The sequence below is a fragment of the Canis lupus genome, chromosome 2 (assembly GCF_011100685.1).
Source record: "Canis lupus familiaris isolate Mischka breed German Shepherd chromosome 2, alternate assembly UU_Cfam_GSD_1.0, whole genome shotgun sequence".
In the NCBI taxonomy this organism is placed as follows: Eukaryota; Metazoa; Chordata; class Mammalia; order Carnivora; family Canidae; genus Canis; species Canis lupus.
Genome location: NC_049223.1, coordinates 24,068,958 through 24,090,986, shown reverse-complemented (window position 1 = coordinate 24,090,986; position 22,029 = coordinate 24,068,958). Strand labels below are relative to the sequence as shown.

The 22,029-nt window shown below is 47.2% G+C and overlaps 1 protein-coding gene and 1 long non-coding RNA gene across 20 annotated transcripts in view; one reads left to right on the top strand and one right to left on the bottom strand.

Annotated features, from left to right (window-relative positions):
* Positions 1-22,029, bottom strand: part of LOC111091590 — a 72,224-nt gene that overhangs the window by 11,484 nt on the left and 38,711 nt on the right. For 2 of the 9 annotated variants that reach the window (XR_005355330.1, XR_005355332.1), the window contains exons 4-6: positions 20,936-20,996; positions 3,829-6,896; positions 2,860-3,099 (exon numbers count right to left, since the gene is read on the bottom strand). This is a non-coding gene — a long non-coding RNA (uncharacterized LOC111091590). The other 7 variants (XR_005355326.1, XR_005355327.1, XR_005355331.1 and 4 more) reach the window with 6 other exon arrangements.
* Positions 1-22,029, top strand: part of CELF2 (CUGBP Elav-like family member 2) — an 814,024-nt gene that overhangs the window by 781,328 nt on the left and 10,667 nt on the right. For 7 of the 11 annotated variants that reach the window (XM_038530152.1, XM_038530144.1, XM_038530148.1 and 4 more), the window contains 2 exons: positions 13,009-13,140; positions 19,187-19,384. In XM_038530152.1, coding sequence (XP_038386080.1) covers positions 13,009-13,140; positions 19,187-19,384 — 330 coding nt within the window. The remainder of the gene's footprint in view (positions 1-13,008; positions 13,141-19,186; positions 19,385-22,029) is intronic. The other 4 variants (XM_038530149.1, XM_038530147.1, XM_038530143.1 and 1 more) reach the window with 4 other exon arrangements.

Sequence of the window (22,029 nt, the reverse complement as noted above, 5' to 3'; positions counted from 1 at the left end):
CACCCCAGACTAGGACTCTCAGTCTTCCTCCCACCTTCCAGCAGCGTTTACCTGTGTCCCTGCAGGGGAGGGGAGGTGCCAGGCTGCTCTTGGCCTGGGCCCTGTGCCCGCCCCGCCGCCACTGAGGAGGCCCCCAGGGTGCCAGCTTGGCCACCGCCTCCTACATGGGAGTTACGTTGGTGATGAGGCGGCAATGGCTTTGTCCATTCTCTTTTTTTAAAATAGCCACACTGTGGCCTGTGAGCAACCAGGAGGAGTTTGGGGAGATCCATAGCCCCCAGCTCTGCTGTGGCCTTGGGGGCCCCCTGTGAGGCACAGCGTAGGGTGCAACGGGCTTCCCTTGGCCTTGTCCCATGGGAAAGTGGACACGGCCTCCAGTGTGCCTGTCTCAGGCTTCAGGATCCCTTTCATGTATTCATTCAGCAAATATTTGATGCCTGGTATGTGTCAGGCTCTAGGAAATTAGGCACAGCTCCTCATTAACCAAGTGTACCTGCTGGTGGGAATTTTTTTTTTTTCCATATGGAAGATAGAACCGTAACTCAGTAGCCTGAGATTTTTTTTTTTTTCACTCCAGGTTCCGCGCCTCCCAGCACCTGCTCCCTTCCTATCACAAGCCCAACCTTACCTCCCCTAGAACCTCCCACCTTCTCCGGCCCCAGACATTCCACACCCCGCCTGGTGGAGTCGGGTGCCACGGCACTTGGGGCGCCTCTGAGACCAGTGGCTCTCACACATTAGTGAACAGGAGATACACCAGGAGGGCGTGCTAAATTAAGTCCCAGGCCCCGCACCCAGAAATTCTGGTGCAGGGGCCCCGAGGTAACCTCCAGGCGACTGTAGTTCAGGGGGTCCTAGACTGTAATCTTTAAAAAGTGAATTTCTCCTTTAAATGTGTGCATGGGCACAGGTCCTCAAAGGGCAGCGTGGTCTCGGCCTCCGGCAGACAGCTGAGCTCCCCCCAAGTGGCCGGCAGAGCAGCTCAGCAGCCCCGGGGCCACGGGGCGGACACTTGCCACCCCAAGTCTGGGCTTCTCCCCGTGTTGTTTTCTCTGTGGTGGAGCCGTTTAGGACTCCGGCCAGCCGTGCTCCGTGGGCGGGAAAGGGGAAGTACAAGGTGCGTTGTGTCTTAGGCTTGACCGGGCTCGGGCTTCTGTGGGTATGGATCCCGGCCTGGGGTCTTCACGTCCAGTTACGCTGTGGGCAGTGCCAGTGGGAACCTTCGCCAAAGTGCTGCCTCCGACTTCTTCCTGCTTGGAGGCCTGGGGGTTTTCTCTGCCAGGAGATGCAGCCAGCATGGGTTTGGCACTAGTAGAAACCGTAAGGACTTTTCCAAAGTTGGGCGACTGGACCTCCAGATCCATCAAGTGTAGGCTCAGGGGCCGCCTGGTGGCCTTGGCGTTCATGGTTCCACAGCGGGGAGGACATGCTACTGAGGCCACTTGCGATCCACAGACTCTTCTCCTCGGCTGTACCTGCCCCCTTGAGGCCTTCACCCGGGGGTCCTCATTTTGGTCTCCTGAGCTACAGAAGCTATCTTTCTGATGTCAGCCCCCAACACCAGCTCTTCCCGTAGTCTTCTCCTCCCTGGGCTGAGTTTGACCTCTGTGTCCACTGTTTTTCTCATCAGCGTGCCTGGCAGGCCTGATCACCCTCTTCCTCACTCTCAGGAGCGTACACATGGGCTGAGGTGCCCGACGACAAGACCAGCCATCCAGGCTAGGAGGCCAGCTGTCCCCCGAGTACTCTCTTGCCTCTGTATGGGGAGGTGTCGAATCTGCGTGAATCGGAGGACAGGATGACCAGATTCTCAGCCTCGGAGTGTAGATCATCATCAGTATTTCTCAGTCACCTGCTGTGTGCCAGACATCAGGGCCACCTCATTTGACCATTTGATGGTCACGTCACTTCTCAGGGTGGGTCACGGTATTCCCGTGTTAAGGATCATCCTGAAGCTCAGCTAAGTTTAGGGATTGCCCGAGGTCTTAGAGATGGCAGGGCCGGAGCCCTAGGACCAACGGGGAGTCTGAATGACTGCGAGTTCATTGCTTCTGTAAATAGATCTCAGTCGCGGCCACACAGAGATGCAAGATGCAAAATAGGCATTTAAGTTTATATCAGCAGAATGTTAACTTTCTGGAACCAGGGAGCTGGGTTAAATCCTGGCTTTCCAACCCATAGCTGTGTGTGACCTTCCACCAGTGACTTTGCCTCGTAAGATAACTGCAAACAATTCAAGGAGCTACTACACGTGAAGTGCTTAGAACAAAGGCTGGCACGGCGTAAGCCCTCCATAGATGCCAGCTCCCACCACGATTCGCTTTATTCCTGGTGAAGCCGAATCGGAGAATGTATGAGTTTCCTATCGCTGCTGTGACAAATCGCCGCAAACACGGGCTCAAGACAACACAAATGTATAATCTTTGACCCTGTGTAGGTCTAGAAGCTCAGCATGCTCACTGGGCTGAGGTCAGGGGACCACAGGGTACAGTCCTTTCGGGAAGCTCTAGGGAAGAGTCCATTTCCCTGCTTTCCCAGCTTCTGGAAAGTCCCGCAGACTTTCCTCGACAAATGGCCCCTTCCTCTGTCTCCAGAGCAAGTACATCTCACGCTGCTGCCTCTCTGGCTCTTTCGAGCCCCTCTTCCCCCTGACAGGAACCCAGGCGGGTAATCCAGGACAATCTCCCCATCTCAAGGTCTGCTGAATAGCAGCCTGTCATCCCTCTCGCTCATGTCACCTAACATAGTCACAAGTGCCAGAAATTAGAACACAGACATCTCTCGGGGGAACCGTAGAGCATAGAGTAGTAATTCTTATCTCTCTCTCCAGACATAGCCCTGGGACCCAAATACACTTACCTGGCCTCTCCAGTAATGTAGGAATTCAAACAGAAAGAGATCAGAGAACAGGAAGGCCTTCATCAAGCACCCACTGATGTCTTGTGTTTTAATCCCGTGGTCCAGTGAATGTCAGCTCCTCTCCCATCGCTCCAGCTACATTGGGCACCCTGCCTCCCAATAGGAAGATCAAGGCTGCTGGAGGCTGGAAGGGTGGGGGTCCAGTTTATCCATATAGCAGAGCGGGGGGGGGACTTCTTCCTGGGAAGTGAAGCAAAAGGCCTTTTCTCTCTAGAAAGCTCAGGAAAATAAGAATAAGCATTTATCTCTGGAATAAATAAGCATAAAAAGAAAACAAATGAGACGCCCATCCTGTACCACCTGTCGCTGTGTGCACGGGGCAGACCCACTCAGCCTGACCCTCTGCTTCACATCTGCAAAGTGGAGAGGAGACTCCCAGTCTAGGTCATGGGTTGCCTTGGAAGATCCAGCCAGGACTGAGGAATGTGTGTGGCGGTCAGCCCTGTCGATGGGGATTAAGGAAGAGAAATCCCCGGGCTGGGTGGGCAAGCCAGCGTTTGGCGTTCCCTGAGGTCCTAGACCGTGGTTATTCTAGCTCACCTAGGATTGTTTTCTCTACTTCCCTCCTGCCTTCTTTTACTCTGGCGTAGCAAGGGACCTCATGATCTAGGCCCTCCTTCTCTGACCTGAAGTTTGCCCTGGGCAGAGAAGCTCTTCCAATATATTTTTGATCCAAGATCTAGCACGGTTCCAAGGAGGAAGAGCCCATCTTCCCCCTTCGATTGGGACAGGTGTCTGGAAGTTACTGAGCCTGGCGCCTTCCCAATGATGAATTAACTGGTCAGAAGAGCAAAGCCGTCCCGTGACCAGGTCAAAGTGGGCGCGTGCTCACCACCCTCCCTTTCCCACCCCATTCCCCCCCAACCCCAGCCTCTTGCCCTCTCACCGCCCCCCTCTCCCCCCACTCACATTTTTTCATAAGAAAACATAGAACTGTGCTGCCATGAGAGGTGATAAACACAGGACTTTGGTCGCATGGCCATTTTACCTCCCGGCCAGCTGGCCAGTCATAACCTCTGGGTTCATCTGTAGTTTCTAACCAGTAGTAAAACAGGCTGAAGAGGTGACCTGTGACAAGTGATACCTGCACTGCATGAGCAAGGGAAGACAGGCTTGCTTCCCTGACTTGCCTTCCTCTTGGCTTGGTCACACATGGAACAGCCTTCTCCTATAAGAGGTGCTGTGGATGACGAAGAGCCCACAGGTATTTACTGCTCTTCTCCCAGAATGTTCCTTTGGTGGGCCATAGACCATTTGATTGAGAAGCTGAAGGATGGAGTTCTCGGTGGAGACCAAAGGGAATTTTAGGTGGGCAGCATGCAGGTAGCCAAGGCAGTGCCTTGCCAGTGGGCCAACACAGAAATAGGAAAATAGGTGTGGGGTGGGGGGGCATTTAATGTGTCTCTGTCTTTCATGTCTGGTATCTCTTCCTTTGTTGTGTGTCTGCTGAATATTTGGCTTTATTTATTTTTTTGAATATTTGGCTTTAAAGCACATGATTGAGATTGGTTATGTGACAAAGTTGAGGTGTTTTGCTTTAAACAGATTATTTGCTAGAGTTCAAAAGATTCTTACAGGTGGCTAGGTATGCAGTTGAGGGATCTTTTCCAACTGAGATTGTCAGGGTGAATTTTTAGAGTATTGCCCAAAGCTCTTCTCATCCGAAGGCACGTTATTTTGTTCACTCGTCTTACTGTCCTGCTTGGTCCCCTCTCCACACGCCTCTCATCCTCTCCTACCCCTCTACTCAGACCAGCTCCAAACCACATAACAAGAGGTCCACTTCAACTGTCTTCCTGGGGTTTTAAATTAATAGCAATCCAAGACCTAAAGAGAACTCTAATTTGCATATTGTTTGTATTATCGGTGACCAAATGGGCCTGCTGAATTTCCCAGCTCCCATCCTGGCTCCTGGCCACTACACCCAACCCATACCTCCGCTGGGCACAAGCATTGTGTGTGTGTGTGTGTGTGTGTGTGTGTGTGCGCACGTGTCTACAGTTCACTCTTCCAGCTTGCCGCTCGTCATCATAAATGAGAATTATCCACACAAAGCAGAGAATGGCCAACCCACCTCTTTCTCAAGCCCATCTAGACGTGAAGGGTGTGACACATCACCCACAAAGCAGGAGATGAGCCGGTTCTGTTGCCCTGCTCCTTCCCCACTTTCCACCATGTGTAGCTTCAGCTAGAAGGAGGTGACTGACACGCTCACTGCTGCTCTGGGTGTCTACGGGTGAGCGCAAGCAGGCAGCATGTATGGCCTGAAGCCCCCAGCATGGCTCCCATAGAGGGAGGGGGCTTGGGCCCTGCGCACAAGCTCTTCCGTGACTCGCTGTGAGGAAGACGACGGTCGTCCTGTGGCTGTCCAGTCATCTGGAACTGAAGCTGGGTCAGCTGAGAGTGGAGAAGAGCTGACCTCCCTTCTCATTGTTGTAGGAGACGTGTATCCTCTGAAAGGTGTGTCCCCGCAGCTGTCTGTACCCAGTAGTCGACAATGATCTAAAAATCTCCAAATGGTACCAGACCCTGTGCCCAGTTCATTACGTAGATCACCTCACTCAATCTTCACAACCTTTTATGCTGGGTGTTCTTTTTTTTTTTTTTTCCACTTAAAAATGGTGAAACAGAAGCTTGTGGAGACGAGGAATCACTAAGTCTCAGCTACAACCCCATTTTGCCTCTGGTTTCCTGTCCGTAAAAGGGGGTACAGAGATTGTAATGATGTGCAACTGAGAGGGACAGCGTCACCCTTCAGTACCTGTGGGGCCAAGCTGGGAAGGCCTTCTGGTCCTTCTCAGGGATGCCCAAGCTAACCAACTGCCACGACCCTCTCCTGCCACCACAGAGGAAGATGCAGGGTGACTGCCCAGGGGGTCACCCTTGGCAGAAAGGATTCGAGACTAATGGGGTCTGTGCTATAGACAAGGGCTGAAAACTATAAGTTGCAGAGATTGAGGTGTGAAGGCCCTGCCCTATGTTTTCTCTCCCCCACTTACGGTGAATATTCCACAGCAGCACGACGACGTGTGTCCTAAGTCTTTCTGGGAACATGCTGGTGTCCCTTACTGATAGATGATAGGAAGCCTTCTCCAGGTTGCTGACCTCAGTGCTTTGGCACCTGTTCATCATCGTCACTGGTGTGAATGGCACCTGAGCCTGGGGGCCTTTCCAATAACAGCTTGTGTTTCTCAGAGAATATTCTGATCCAGTTACTCAGTTTACTCCCCTCCAAGCCTCATCCCGGTCAGCTTCATGTTCATTTCCTGTGCTGTCTGAGGAATATTTCCCCTTCTCATCCTGCACCTTGCTATCCCGTCCCCTTCTCTTAGATCTGAATGAGGAATCTGAGGCCTTAAAGAAAAGCAGAGTACTGAATCAGGGGTTTCTGCCGGTCAATACGCACTGGTGCCGGAGAGCTGTTCTCTGCTGCATTTCATCAGGACAGGCACAGATTTTCATGGAAGTATATCAAGGTCCTTCGCAATGCAAGCCGTTGACCCAATTTTCATTCTCTCTCAAACTGCTGCAAAACTGTTCTGTGTCACTTTAGTAGAGCCGGTCCAGCTCCTGTGGTTGCTGTTTGCGTGGTATATAGTTTTCCGCCCTTTTACTTTCAACGTGTTTGTGTCTTTGACTCTAAAGTGTGTCTCCTATAGACAGCGAAAGCAGATCTAGGTTTTGGTTTTTTTTGCTTTTTGTAATCCAGTCTAACAATCCCTGCCTTTTGACTGGATTGTTTAGTTCATTCACATTCAACGTGCTTATCAGGTTGCAGTTGTGTGTGTGATGTTTTACTTCTCGTTTTCCGTGTGTCTCAAGTTGTTTTGTTTTTACGTCTCCTTTATGGCTTTATTTGGCATTAAGTGAATATTTTCTGGTATAACGTTTGAATTTCTTCAGGGATTTTCCTCCAAGTTTTAAAAATTTATTTTCTGAGTGGTTGCTCTACAGTTGACAACATGTCTTATTAGAATCTAAGTAATGAAAAAAAAAAAAAGAATCTAAGTAATGCCAGTGAGATACAGAAACATTCCTCCTATTTATACCTCCATCCCCTCCTCCCCTTTTTGTGCTATTTATATACATATTAGTCTATATATATTACAAACCTAGTATATACTTATTACTTTATACATTTTAAAGAAAGAAGAAAGCAGATATGGATGTAATTAGAGAGTTTGTAACCTCTTTATTTACCATTTCTGGTTCTCCTCACCTCTTTTTGTGGTTATGATCTGGTTTAATTTCCTTGCTGTGATGCCAGCTTTGTCTTCTGCCACCCACTCCCTTTGTGCTTTTATTGTCAAATATATTTCTTTTTTTTAAATATATATTTCTATATGTTAGAGGCCCAACAATACAATTATATACCATTGCTTAAGGCAGTTGGTTTTTCAAACTATTAAGAGAAGAAAAGAAAAATGGAATTATACTTTTATAAGAACCTCCATAATTACCTTTATTGGTGTTGTTTTGTATGTGTAGGTATTCATATTATCATCTGGAGTATTGCTTTCAGTCTGAACAACTTGCTTTAGTGTTTCTTATAACACAGTGACTGCTGGCAAATTCTTTTAGTTTTTGTTCATCTCAAATGTTTCTCCCTTAGTTTGAAGTCTATCCAACAAAAAAACTTCATTTAGTGAGGGTTCATTTAGTTGATTAAAAGAAGTCTGAGCTTTTATGTGTCATTGACTTATTTTGTCAGTTGTAAAATATATTTTTGTTGGATATTATAAGTGGACAGTTTATCTCAGTAGCTTTTACTAATCTGTCTTATATTATTACTGTTGAGATGCCAGATATTGAAAAGTCTAATTGTCACCTCAGTGATTAAAGGCATTTTTTTTTCTCTCTGGTGGTTTTTAAGATCTTTTCCTTGTCTTCGGTGTTCTGTGTATGGGGAGCAGTATTTTTTTGTTTTGGTTTTTTGCTGTGGTGCATCTAATTATGTATTTTTATTTTTTTTATTGGAATTCACTTGAATCCCTGAATATATGGGTTTTGAAGGGGGGCAGAGCATCTTAGCAGTTTTGGAAAATTCTTAATCATTAACTCTTCCCATATTGCCTTCTCCCATTCTCTTTTCTTCCTGAACTTCACCTAGCCATGCTAGATCTATTCTGCAGCACTTTAACATCTCATATTTCCTCAATTTCTCAGTTATGTATAACTCCTCATATCTGTCTTCCAGCTCCCTAAATTCTCTCTTCTACTGTATCTAATATGCTGTTAAACCTATGTGTCCAATGAACTTTATATTTTGATTATTATATTTTTCATTTCTAGGATTTTCTCTTTTTTTTAAGATTGTATTTATTTTAGAAAGTATCAGCCAAGGAAGGGGCAGAGGGGGAGAGGGAGGAAGAGGGAGTGGAAGAGAATCTCAAGCAGACTCTACACTGAGCATGGAGCCTAGTGTGGGGCTTGATCTCACAACCCTGAGATCATGACCTAAGATCAAAACCAAGAGTTGTATGCATTTCACTGAGCCACCCAGGGACCTCTCTAGGATTTTCATTCAGTTATCAGTATGCTTGGTCATTTTTTATAATCATGTGCTTTTTTCACTTTTCAAAGCCTTTTAAATTTCTGCAGACATATTAAATGCACTTCAATTGTCTGAAATCTTACTAGGTCTAAATATAGTATCTAACTCTGTCTCTGCTGCTTCTTATTCTTGGTACTTGGTTTACTTGTGTATTTTGTGGGCTTTTTTTTTCTTCTGTCAGCTTAACTGTCTTGGACTTTATTTCTGGGAACTCTTTGGGATGAAAATAGGCCTTCTCAAGAATGACTTATATTTGTTTGTGAAGATGCTAGGAGTACAAGCCTGGGATCACTCTAAGTGTTCTAGCCATGTAGGTTTTTGACTACTCAGATAAAATAAAGTTGGGTTACAAAGTCACATGAGGGCTTGCTTATTGTTAAACATTATCAGAGAAACCACCGCTGCCCTACTCAGCACTCAGTTTTGAAACAAGCAGTTTTCCCTATAGTTTGCAAAGGACACTATAGTTCAGATGAGCCCTAGACTTCCTGGTATTTCTTTGGCACTGGGATGCTTTGACTAAAGCCAGAATTTATCTGGTTCACCAAATGCCTTTAAGGAGAAAGCTGCCTTCAATGTACTATTACTTCTCCGGGTTCCCCGTTTTACTTAAGTCCTTGATTTCTAAGTGTTCCATACTAAGTTTCCAGTTACTGATGTAATTAACAGTATTCTTAAAAATATCTTCTTAAGCACTTTAGGATTTTGGCGGTGGTGGTTTTGTTTTTTTGTTTTTTCCCCTGACAGTCTCTCTCGTAACCTAGACCACCTAACTACCGGAAAAAGAAGTCCCCCTACATGGGCTCTTTCCCTTAGACAAATACATTAAAATCTGGGTCAGTCTATATGTGATCGCCCTCCCCAGACTGCTGTGCCATTGAGTAAAGCGTAAAAACCATCCCTAATGTGTTTTCTGATTCGAAACCAGTAATAAACGCCTGAAGAACTTTCACACAATTTTCAGCGATACCTGGGAAGTACTTCTAGAACGGTAATAGGATATCTGTGAAACGTTTCCCCAGTAAAACCACCATAAGTGGTGAAAATTATAAAAGTCAACCACTTAAAATCTCTAGATGCTGTCCTAAAAATATACACAAATGGAGAGCCGTCTGGCAAAGGAATAAAGGGAATGATTACCTTTGATTTTCGTAAGTTACCTTTGACTGTTAAAATTGTTATGGTAATATGTAAAAGAAATAGGTATACATTACCTTCAAAGTAGTAGAGGGGAAAATGGAATGTGAAAAGAGTAATAATAGTCCTAAAGGAAGGCAAGAAGAGGAAAAAAATACAGGCAGGACATATAGCACAAATTTAAAAGTTTCTACTAAGAGACTTAAATTTTGGACTGTACTTTTTAAAACTTGTTTATAAATTGATCATAAAGGGACACAGCTGAAATACAAAAAAGCAGAACAACAGCAAAAGGGAAACCATTCAAATAACAAAAAAAATCTGTTGCTTTCTTTTTTTTTAAACATTAAAAAAAAAACAGATTTCAAGGTAAAAGTAGAAATAAGACCACCACAAAACGTTTACTGCACCAGAAGATAGAATAATTTACAAACATCTCTGCAAGTAGCAATATAGCTTCAAGGTGTATTCCAAAAAATTTCCATATTTACCTGGAGAAACTGACATTACCATAGTGGAAGATTTTTCAAATACTTCTCTCAGTAACAGACAGCTTAGCCAGCCAAAAAAGGGGGGAGGGGCTTAAATGTAAATCCGGATTTCAAAAATTTATTGAGCATATTATGAATAATTTTGTGCCACTATAAATTTGATAATTTAAATGTGCAGATTCCTTAAAAGCTTTAACTTAGTAAAGCAGATTAGAAAAGAAAAAGTTGAACAATCCTACTTACTAAAGAAATATAATCTGTATTTTAAAATGATCCCATGAAGACATATCAAATCCACATCATTTTTATTGGCATACTCTCCCAAATATTTTAAGTTACAAGTAATTTCAAACTTATACAATTTATTCCAGAAAATGCAAAAATAAGGGCACCCTCTGAGTCATTTTACGAGGTTAGCAAAATTTATTAGAAAACTAAAGACAGGGGATCCCTGGGTGGCTTAGCAGTTTAGCGCCGCCTTCAGCCCTGGGCGTGATCCTGGAGACCCGGGATCGAGTCCCATGTCGGGCTCCCTGCATGGAGCCTGCTTCTCCCTCTGCCTGTGTCTCTGTGCCTCTCCCCGCCCCCCACCCTGTGTCTCTCGTGAATAAATAAATAAAATCTTAAAAAAAGAAAAAAGAAAACTAAAGACAGTACAAGAAGGGAAAACAAACGCCCCTCTTATTCATGCACACAGATGAAAAAATCCTAAATAAGATATTATCGCATAATAAAGCCAAGGAACCACTGTTCTTTTTGTGAGGTGTAATAATGGTTTTGAGATTTTAAAGACAATGTCCACAATTTTTAGAGTTGTGTTCAGTTGCACACTGAAGTATATAGGGGTGAGATGACATAAAGTGTGAAATCTGCTTTAAAATAGAGTATATATTCTAGAATATGGATCCAATTTTACGGGAATCTGTCGTGTTATTGTCTCTTGTGTATGTATTTGAAAAGTTTCCTAATACAAAAGGACTAAAAACATTGGATTATGTATAATTTTCTTTTGAAAAGACAAAGAAAATATCTACACATTATGAGGTATCAGAAGCTAATGCCCTGTGTGAACAGATATATGACAAGGGAGGGAATTCATTTTTTTAGACATTTGATCTGGCCCCATGCAGAAGAGATCCCAGACAGGGTACATTTCAACCAATGCTCTAAATGTGATTTTTGAAGGCAGAACAAGGATGAGCTGCAGCTGAACATGAACATTCTAGAAGGATGGATAAAGTTCCTGGCCATCCTGCATTTCACAACTCGAAAGGGCCAGGTGCTTCCTTTAGCACTGGTTAGAGTTGAGCTTTTTTTTTTTTATAAAAAAAAAATTTTTTTTATTCATTTACTCATGAGAGACACAGAGAGAGGCAGAGACACAGGAGGAGGGAAAAGCAGGCTCCATGCAGAGAGCCTGATGTGGGACTCGATCCCGGGTCTCCAGGATCACACCCTGGGCCCAAGGCAGGCGCCAAACCGCTGAACCACCCAGGGACCACCTAGGTTGAGCTTTTACCTCCATCACCAGGATAAAGTGAAGTGATGTGCATAGAAAAATTCAGCAGAGTGTAAAACTATACAACTGTATACAAATGTAAGATACTTGAAATATTATTCACAGAAGCCACTGTAAGTGTAAAAGGGACAGGGAGTGCAGCTGCTCTGAAGAACAGTCTGGCAGTTCCTCAAAATGTTAAGCATAAATTTATCATACGACCCTGCAATCCTTCTCTCCTGGGTGTGGGTGGGTGTGTGTGTATATATATACACTCAAGAGAAATGAAAGCATATGGCTAGACAAAGGCTTGTATACAGATGTTCACAGCACCATTATTCATACTAGCCCAAAAGTCGACACAATCAAAATGTCCCCAACTCATGAATGGATAAACAGAATACAGTGTTTCCATACAGCGGAGTATTACTCAGCAGTTGGAAAGGGATGAAGTACTGCCTCCTCCTCATGCCGCATGGATGGATCTTGAGAACACTTTGCTAAGTGAAGGAAGCAGTCACAGAAGATCACAAGTTGTAGGGGGGGGCGGGCAACATCCAGGGGAAGCAAATCCATAGAGACAGGAGGAGGGGAGTGGATGCCAGTGTCAGGGGGAGGGAGGAGCAGGGAATGCGTGCTAATGGGGATGGGTTTCTTCGGGGTGGCAGCGTTGGGGGGAGAAGAATATCCTGTTAGATGGTGGTGCTGGCTGTATAACTCTGCTGTAGATACACTAAAACCCACTGAATGGTACATTTGAAAGGGATGAATCTTACGGGATGTGAATGACATCCCAATAAAGCTGTTACCTAAAAGGGAGCAGGAGAGGGTAGTTAAGAGAGAGTTTGGAGCAAAATGGTTTCATCTCCTACCCCTCCTCACTCTGTAACCACCACCACCCCAGGTCCTGAAGACTTCTGTCAAATTCAGGAAGATGTAGGATTTTTTTTTTTTATTTTGTTGAGAAAAGAAAATGAGGAGTCCGAAGTAGAAACAATGAGAAAGCCAAACTGCCACTTACTCCCCCCGCACCCCCTCGCGTGCAGGTCATTGATGAACCAGGATAAAGTCCATGGCCTGGAGGACTGGGGGGCGAGGGGGAGCCTCCCCAGAAGGCAGCCTCCTGTTCACAGATTCGCCCCTACTAACGAGCAGTGAGCATATCCTCCACCTGGCAAAACAGGGCTGTGATGGCTTTTTCTAATCACCAAACCTAATTGTCCAAATTGCCACCAGTGCGGTCCCATACGTCTTTCATTCCAACAGCATCAGCGCGGCTCCAGACCTCCGGTGATGGAACGGCCCCTGGCTCCATCTGCGGCGGTGAGGACGATGACTTTCCGGGCCAGTTGGCTTTCACTCATCTTGTGCTTTCTCTCCCCGTTTTCCTGTCTCGTTGTGTTTTTCAGTGGCTGCTTCAACCCCCAACTCCACTGCTGGTGCAGCCATGAATTCTTTGACCTCTCTTGGGACTCTGCAAGGACTGGCGGGAGCCACTGTTGGACTGAATAATATTAATGCACTCGCAGGTACCATAAACAGTGAGTATCTGCTGCTCTGGTGGACAGCCTTCCCCCAAATTCTCCCCAGAAAATGGTCAGCCAGTAACGGCCTGAAAGGAGACCTAACAGGGAGAACTAAAACTTGGGATGGAGGAGCACATGCTGTGTTCATTTCGCCTCAAAAACATACCCAACCCTCCTCGCCCCCGGTCTCTTCTGATGTGCAGAATGTGTATCCGTCCGTGGTTTTCTGTGGTTGGTGGACAGTGGCAGGTTTCACAGGGGGTGCTTTGGGCTTGGTTTCTGTCTCTCCTTCTGAGAGGCAGTGTGTTTTAACAGAAAAATGGACTAGAAATCAGACACACGGGGGCCAGCTCCAAACCTGCAAAACTCCTAAGCAGATCCCAGCCTGCCCACCCCAGGCTCCGGAGTCCTGTTTGAAAAATCAGAAGTTCTGGACGAGATGATCTTCTAGGGAGGGGCCCTCTAGCTCTAAAGGTCCGTGACCTATACAGAGAAGGAAAAACAAGGCTTTGGAAAGAAGGGAAATAAAGCAGAGTGAAGAGCCGCGCTGGCCGCGGTGCTGCCCGGAGTCTGGAGGTGCCCACGGGGTCCCTCGACAGCATCTTCATCTGTGAAGAGGCGCCCGTGACCGTGGCAGGCTGAGGCAGAGGCAGAGGCAGGCAGCTGGCTGAAAGCATCGTTCAGCCCGAAGCCCAGGGACTCACTGAAGAACTCCAGGTTCTGCTCTGCACCAGCTCACCCATTTCCACCAGTTTGGATCTGGGGGGAAGGGGGGGCGGGCATGGTCCCCAGACACAGAGTAAGTCCTATTTTTGCCTTGTGCCTTGTGCTTGGCACTGGCTTCTATACTGGGGAGAGGGATGCCCTGCTCACTGAGAGGACACCTCGTTTGCTGTTCCCTCGGTTCAGTCCTGAGTCGGGGGTAGCCCAGCCTGGGAGAGCCCGAAGAGACTCCGATTAGGGGGCCCCGTGACCCACCATGCAGCCAGGCAAGCCAGCGCCGCCCACTTTCAACTTGGAGAAAGGGCTCCTTGGCAAGTCGGTTTCAGCCATGAGTCAAGAAGTGAACGGTCTCTAAGGGGTAATCAGACGGGACAGTTTTTTTTTTTAAAGCAAAAATATCCTGATGATTCTATACTTTAAAGAACGCCTTGCAGCTTATTTGGTGTATATATATATATATATTTAAAGAATCTAAAACTTAGCAAACTTTCAAGTTATCTTAAATGCTTTTATTCAGATGCTCTGGGAACAAAAAAAATTGGGATTTGAGTTTTACTGACCATAGCCCCGCCCCCCCAAAAAAGAGAAAGAGATTATTCCTTCCGGATCTGATAGCTCTTGATTTGCAAACAGTATATGAAGTGGTAACCATGTGACAACAGAGTGTTTTATTCCAGTAAAACTGCCTCCAGCTCCCCACTCTCCAGCAGCCCAGGAGAAGCCCTCATTGCCTTGACTCCTGTTTCTGACCTTGTTCTGCAGACGCTCCAACCCACTTCCTTCCCCTCGGTTGCAGACAAGTGTTTGCACACATCCCTTCATGCTGCTTCTCTTGCCCCAGGACCTAGTTCCCCTAAAACAAGGACTATGATTTGATCGCCTGCCTGTCCTGTCCTTGGTCTGCAAAGTCACAGGCCAGTGGGAATGGCTGTCCTCCTCAGCACGTGCTCATGACTGCTGTGTGTTGTCCTCCTGTCTGTGTGGTCCTGTCTTCTCTCCATCCCAGTCTCTTGTGCTTTGCTGGTTTTTTCCCATCGGTACCATGAGGGATGGTGGAGGGGCTCTGTTGAAAGGCAGGGAAACTAGGACTAGTTCTTGTGTGGGGGTCTGCGTCACACAAATTTTGCTTCTGGCAAGGACAACAGGCTTAAATTGTTTTGTTTTTAAAATTTGTTGCTGCACTTGAAGCAATACAAGCCATGTGTAGTTAATAGGGAATTGAGAAGGAGTCTAGTTCCAAACAGGCACCACCAGACCATGTGAACCAGGAAAATGTTTAATTGCTCACTGACAAAAAAAAAAAAAATCATGAACAAACAAAACTCCATTCCTACTGATTTGGTCAATGTTACTAGCACAGAGCTATTTAAGAATCCCAACGTTGGCTCGGAGCTGGTATCGGTTTCATTTCTCAAATACCAAGAGGAAACTGAAACACGTGGAGTGTCCTCTTTCAGACCACTCTGCCTAAACAGACATGATGGTGCTACCTGTCCTACTGGACAATTCTCAAAAGAAGGTATTCAAGAGGTGGTTACCCATGCAGAAGCATCTTCTAAAATAATTGGCCACAGCTTCCATATCACTGCTATTTCCTACCCCACTGCATCCCAGGAACAGGGACTTGCTAATGAAAGAATTCTCTGGTTGTCCGAATAGAGAGCCATCTCCTTCCCGTGGACAGAGGAGCCAGGAAGAATGTAGGTAGATGGAATCCAATTAATTCCCATACTCGTTTCCGTGTAAGTTTTACCCCCTTCACTGCCCAGGGCTCCTCTCCTCCTCCAAAAATAAAGTTTTAGTTAGAAGACAAGTAGCTAGGTTAAACTGTTCAAATTTGATAGCCCTCTTCTTCCTTTATACATTTGTGAATGGAGGGACTAAAAAAGGTAGAGAAAAACCCTAAAGCTAAAGGCAGAAGTTGCCACGATCAGAAGTGAGGAACCTTCACCTCTGGATTCAGGGCTCTACAGACATGTTTTGCACATAAGATCTGAACTAAGAGAAAGAAAATACTTTTTGCAGTATGTCCACCCAAGAGGGTCTTTATCTGATTTTATGTGTTTAAATGTAGGTCAAGTGACACACTTACGTTTCCTTGTTCAGATCACATCACTCTTGCAAATGGCTTACCATATACTGCTTAAAATTAGGATCGCCAGGATAGAACCAGGTGCAAGTGCCTGGTGAAGTGTTTATGGGAGTGCAGTCGACCCTTGAACAACAACAGGCTTGAACAGTGTGGGTCCACTTATGTGCGGATTTTTTCCTCAGTAATACAGTAGGGTTCTACAAGTGTATTTTCCTTACGATTCAGTGGCGGGGTATGTAGTGACGCTGTCCACAGACCACATGCAAAGACCTCCCCTTGTCAAGGTTGCCACAGCTGTCATTTTGTTCCTCCTCCAAATGGCATGTGTGGGAATTTAGATTTAATGGGATGAAATGATTGATCCATTTGGCTTTCTTAGAGGAAAAAAATCCCCATTCTTTTAAGAGGAGGCATTTATTCAATCTAACTTTCTTCAAACCCCTGTAAAAACTGTCCAGAGTTTGTACATGTAATCAGATACCAGCAGCTGAGTTGACAAGTGTTATCGTTGATGTAATAATTATTTACTGGAAGTCTTCCTTTGATGGTCTTTCAAATTCCACCAGGTAATCAGTTACCTATTCTACATTGGCTCTAGCAGATGCATACCCCGGAACCTCCAGGATAGTTTTTGGTTTTTAATATTCTCAGTGCACTTGTCAGAATTTTCACCCTTATTTTTTGCTCAAAAGGACAGTTATGCCACAGAGGAGGAAAGGCCCATGCTGGAGAGCCCTCCCTAGTCTGCTCTTTGGCATCAACACCCCCACCCCCTTGGTGCCTCCAACACCATTTGCTTCCCCCCACTGAAGGGAAGGCAGGTAAAGCCAGTCACAGCTGCCTCCCGCATGTCTGGCATCACTTGAAGGAAGATTTGCCCTGAGACATAGTCCAAAAATACAGTCAACCACTGTGAAGTGTAGGCAGGCCCAGAGTGACGATGTGCTGGAAGGTGACCCGGCAGGGCTGCAAGCCTCTCGTCCTGAAGCCCCACCCAGTCTTTCAGGAGCACCAAAGTTCATTCTGCTTCTGTGTTCCAAGAGAAAACAACAACAAAAAATTGGCCAAAAGGGGGAAAGAGAAGAAAATTCACCTGACTTGGATGATTAAAAGAAAAAGAAAAGGTCACATACCAGAGAGGAAGGGAGTCAGGGGCCCCAGTGACTGCCACAGTGAGACACCAGCTGTGTGGCTAGCCCCCGGAGCAGCTGGGCCGTGGCAGCTGCAAGCCACGGGAAGGCACACTCCTATGGCCCTAACGTGGCAGGGACTGCAGACTTCCAGGCCCGTAGCCGACAGGACCACGGAGATGCAGGGCTTTGGCGTTCCGAAGACAGCGGGGCGCTTCCGTCTGCAGCTGTGCTCCAAGTAGCCCTGTAGGCCGCCCGCCCTGCACATCTAGAACCTCACGCCTTGGGGTCTAAGTAGAGTGGCAGGTCGCCACTCACAGGCCTGCTGTCTAGAGGGCCCAGCCCCGGGGCGTGATGGTCCCCAGCACGTACTGACAGCCCTGACAGACAGACAACACCTGACTGTGCCCAGCTCTTCCTAGTCATCTCACACCCTCCTCTCACCTTTCTAGACCAGAACCACTGCCATTCCTGTGTATTCACTCAAATATCGGGAGGTGAGGATAAAATTGGCCCAAACGGAGAAAAGCAGAGTTACTCCCCACCCTTGAGCAGCCCTCAGAGCACCAGGGACGGAGGAGGAGACAGGCCTGAGTGGAGTGAATGGGATTAGCTGGTGTCTGCGGGGTTGTCTAATTAGGACGACACACTGGCTCCAGGCTCTTTAACAGCATTGATTTGAATGACAAAAAAAAAAAAATTAGAGAATAGACTCCCTCACGGTAAGGAACTCAAAGCAGAGTCCGCAGGACCTCTGCCGGCCAGCCCCTTGTTAGCCAGGTTGGTATTTGCTAGATCAGCCCGCAGGAGCTCTGTCCTCCGGCCGCTCCTTGCTGCCCGACGCGGCATTTGTACTCAGAGGGCTGGTCCTGGCACCTTGTGCCACTCTTCCAATTCACATCTCTCTCCAGTCCCTTTAGCCTAAGAGCTGAAGTTATGAGAGTAACAAGCGTGCTGAGAGTAAATAGAAACCTCCCCCTGTGCCATCTCCTCTGGATGGCACGCAAGAACACGGGGGGGGGGGGGGGGGGGGGGCGCTTCTGGCACTGGGTTCCTCGGTATGATTCCTAAGCATCCTTATCTGGCCCTCCATCCCCATTAGACTTCTTGCCAGTTTGGGGTTTTTTTTAGTCATCTTCCGCTATTTTAATGGCCCTCATCAATAGCTGTAATCCATTCAAGAGTTTCATTAATGTTTTCAGCGAGTTCTTCCCAGAAACAGATCTTTTTTAAATGTTTTAATCATAAAGGCAATTATGATGTCACCTCTTCCATTTCCTGAGTTCATGTGAGAGTTAACACTCTATAAAAGTGTTGCTTGTTTTGACTCCGTATTCAGGGAAAATGTGGCATGGTCAGCAATCATAACAGAGCGAAAGAGCAGCCAGGATACAAGGGAAAAAAAATATCAAAGCGTGCTGGCCCACGTCCAGTTCACATCCCTTAATAGCCAAGCTCCAGCTTAGAGACACGGCCCTCACGTCAGGCAGCTGGAAAACACTCTTCCGTGGGTGGAGACCCCCACGACACGGGCTCCGCTGAGTGTGTGCACGTGTGTCCGCGTGCCGCTGAGGCTGGCCCGGTCCTGCGTGGTGCCTCTGGGTTCTTGGCTGTGAGGGGAAGGGCCTCCCGCTCCCCTGTGCCCTCGTGCCTAAGTAGCCCGATGACTCTCCAGCTGCCTGGGGACAGAGCTGGCTGCTGGAGCCATCCCCCGGCTCCTCGGCCCAGGAAGGGGACTCAAGTGCACCGAGGTCACAGGCCTGTGTGGCTGACGGCCCTCGTTTCAGAGACAGCCGTACTTGCCAGTAGCACCGTGCATGGCGTCAAGGTGTCCGGTCTGACTGTAGTGCCTGTGTGAAGTCTGCTCACCGGCCTGAGGGAGCGACGGTGCCATCGTGCAGGGGGCCGGGGGGGGGGGGGGGGGGGGTTGTCGTACGTTCACCATTACGATGACGTGTCACTTCATCGTTCTGTTCTGAATTTCCCGTTGGTTTGATCGGTGTGCTGGCTGCATGCACTTGCTGTTGTACTTGTGTCAAATGATTCTCTAACTTCCTTCGGAAAGCACTAATGAAAAGTGCTATTTCTCTTCTCTATTGTTGGGTTTTTTGTAAAGTTGCTCAAATGCTCTCAGGTATGGCGGCTCTGAATGGAGGACTTGGCGCCACGGGCTTGACGAATGGCACGGCGGGCACCATGGACGCCCTCACCCAGGCCTACTCAGGGATCCAGCAGTACGCGGCGGCCGCCCTGCCCACTCTGTACAGCCAGAGCCTGCTGCAGCAGCAGAGCGCCGCAGGCAGCCAGAAGGAAGGTACGTGGGCCCGGCCGGCCGCCAGGGCGCTGCTTCCGGAAACTAGGCGCGGCCGGCGCCCGGGGGGACGCGGCTCTTCGCTCTCGGCTCTCCGGGGCGATTTTTTTTTATTCTTTTTTTTCCCTTTTAAGAAACTCAACAGGAGTCTGAATCCTGTCCTCTTCAGACTCCTGTCCTGCTACCTTAGGTCCTCACCCGCAGTGACAGGTAGCTCCTGTCCTCAAAAGCCTGGCGGGACGCCCTCTCCTGAGTGGGCGGGGACCACCTGTCCCTCCCCCTAGCACCAGCTCCCCGAGGGAGCCCACGTCCCTCGGGGCCACGTCCCCCGCCCTGAGGCTGGTTAGCTGGCCTCCCGGGGCCCGGGCTCCAGGGTCCGGATGACACCCACCCCGCAGTGAATCGGGGCACGTGACTGGCTCCGCCAGGGAGGCAAAATGAGTATCGGGAAGCTACTGCTAAGACTAAAGCCAAGCTAATTAGAAAACAGTTACCGAACTAGTCCAAAGAGGGAGAGTTTGTCCTTTCCTTTCTTCCTTCTGCCCTATTCCTCCTTAGTAGGAATCGCTTGAAAGCAAACCCTGCAACATATTTATTCTCTTCCTGACCAGTCAGAGTAGGGGGGGCCAGAGGCTCGACCAGGGAAGTACTGCTGGAGACGTTTTTTAAAAATCTCTTTCCCTCCTCCTTTATCCTCACCCTACGTTTCTAAACTGTTCTTGTCGGCATCCTTTGACTTTAAATACGATGTTGTATAATAGAGTATTTTTACTTTGCAAAGTTTCTACTTTACAAAGGATAGAGCTTTGAAGATACTCTTATAAAGGATAATACTTTTTTCCATTTATAGAAAAAAGATCATTAAACATGAGAGCTATATGAAAAAAAAAACTTTTTTCATTATTTCAACTTTCTCTTTATTCTCAGCTGTGACTGATAGTATAGATTTTTTAAAAACCTGCACAGCTGTTTGGGCAACCGTGCTTCCCTAGGCATGTGGAGAGCCGACGTCATAAATACCATGATTTCCCAAAGAAAAACCTGCATTGAGGTCCCTTTGTCGGGGGTCTGACTACCGTGGTGACTGTGGGAGGCGGCGTCTGGGAGATAATGGTGTTCTCAGGAGAGAACATGAAAGCCAGTTCCCTGCACGATTTTTAAAGAATGTTGGCTACTTCTCCGTTGTCCAGCAGGGCCTCGGAGCGAGCGACGTGACCTGTGTCGCTGAGAAACACCAGTCACCAGTGGACTCAGCATGCAGTGATGCAAGGATGAAGTGTGGGCCCTGCAACAATTTTTCTCTGTTGCTTTACCGCAGCCCACTGTCCCAAATTCCATGCCTTGACTTTTCGGGATCGCCGGTATGGTAGCTAACCCTCTGGGATTAACGTGAAAAATGGCTGCCAACCCCAGGCCATCTGGTCTTTAGGTATTGGGGCTACCAGTAGAATGGCTTAGTGTCGGATTCTTTTTGTGTTGGTGGCGGTATTTTTGGTTCGTTTAGTATTTTTAATCATCTCCCACCTTACCTTCTCATACCTTTCTTCTGCTCACCTTATTTTCGCCCAGCTGATGTGTGCTCAAGAAATTTAATTTTCAAAGCTGGTTGGTTATACTGGGAAGAAAAAAAAAAAAAAAAAACCTGATGAATTTCACTACCAAGTACATTTTTAGATTTTTCTGCTCTACGGTTTTGTCCTTTAGTTAAGAGCTAAAAAGTCAAGTTGATGCATTTAGTCATGTACTCTCATACATATTTTCCCACAGGAAAACGAGCAGGGCTAGCTTTGTTTTTCGTTGTTGTTTTTTAAAGTGGCTTTGATGTTTTCCCCAGCTAAATCTTCTGAAGGGTTATGGCATCCCCCTCGACCTAAATCCAGGAAAGCTGACCACCTTTCCTGTCACTCCTAAATACCTTCTGACCCCTGTCATCCCTTCCCAGCCTCCTTGATTTATTTGCAGGGGGCCGTCATGCACACACAAGTAGGTAGAGCCTTGGGAAGCCTAACAAGAAGCTGGTAGGTGCTGGCAGCTAGCACCGATACCCTGGTGTTCTATGTCAGACCCAGTGCCCTATGAGAAATACCAATTGTGAACACCCAGCCAACTGGGACCAACACTACAACAGAGAACTCTAGTAAGTTACATTAACATGTCCTGGGAGAAATGTGAGGAACGAATGATATGTCAGCAGGTTTTTACTAGAGGAAAGAGTGAGGTGAACACATAGGTGGGCCCCTCAGAAACGTGTTTTTGTGTCTCTACCCTGGGTATCTATGGCAGCAGCCACCCTCATGGGGAGGTTTTCCACATTGAGTCACCTTTTTCTCATTTTAGCGTTCATACTTTGCAAACTCAAACTATTTCTGGGTAATGAAAAAACTTGAGGGGGGGGGGACGTCTACACTAGGAGATGCTGGTGGCACTTCTACCTGAGAAAATAGTGAATAAAGGACAAAGCCACCTCAGATTTACCTTTTTCATATTTCCTGGGTCCGTGAGGGTGGCACAGATGCAGTCGGAATGCACAGGGTTCTAGAATGCCAGGGCTGTCCAGGCACAGCCCGTAATCTGACAGTGTGCGTTAAATTCCATTTCCTCCCCAGGCCTCAGGAGTTGAGATGACTTCACAGTTCAAAGTGGGCCCC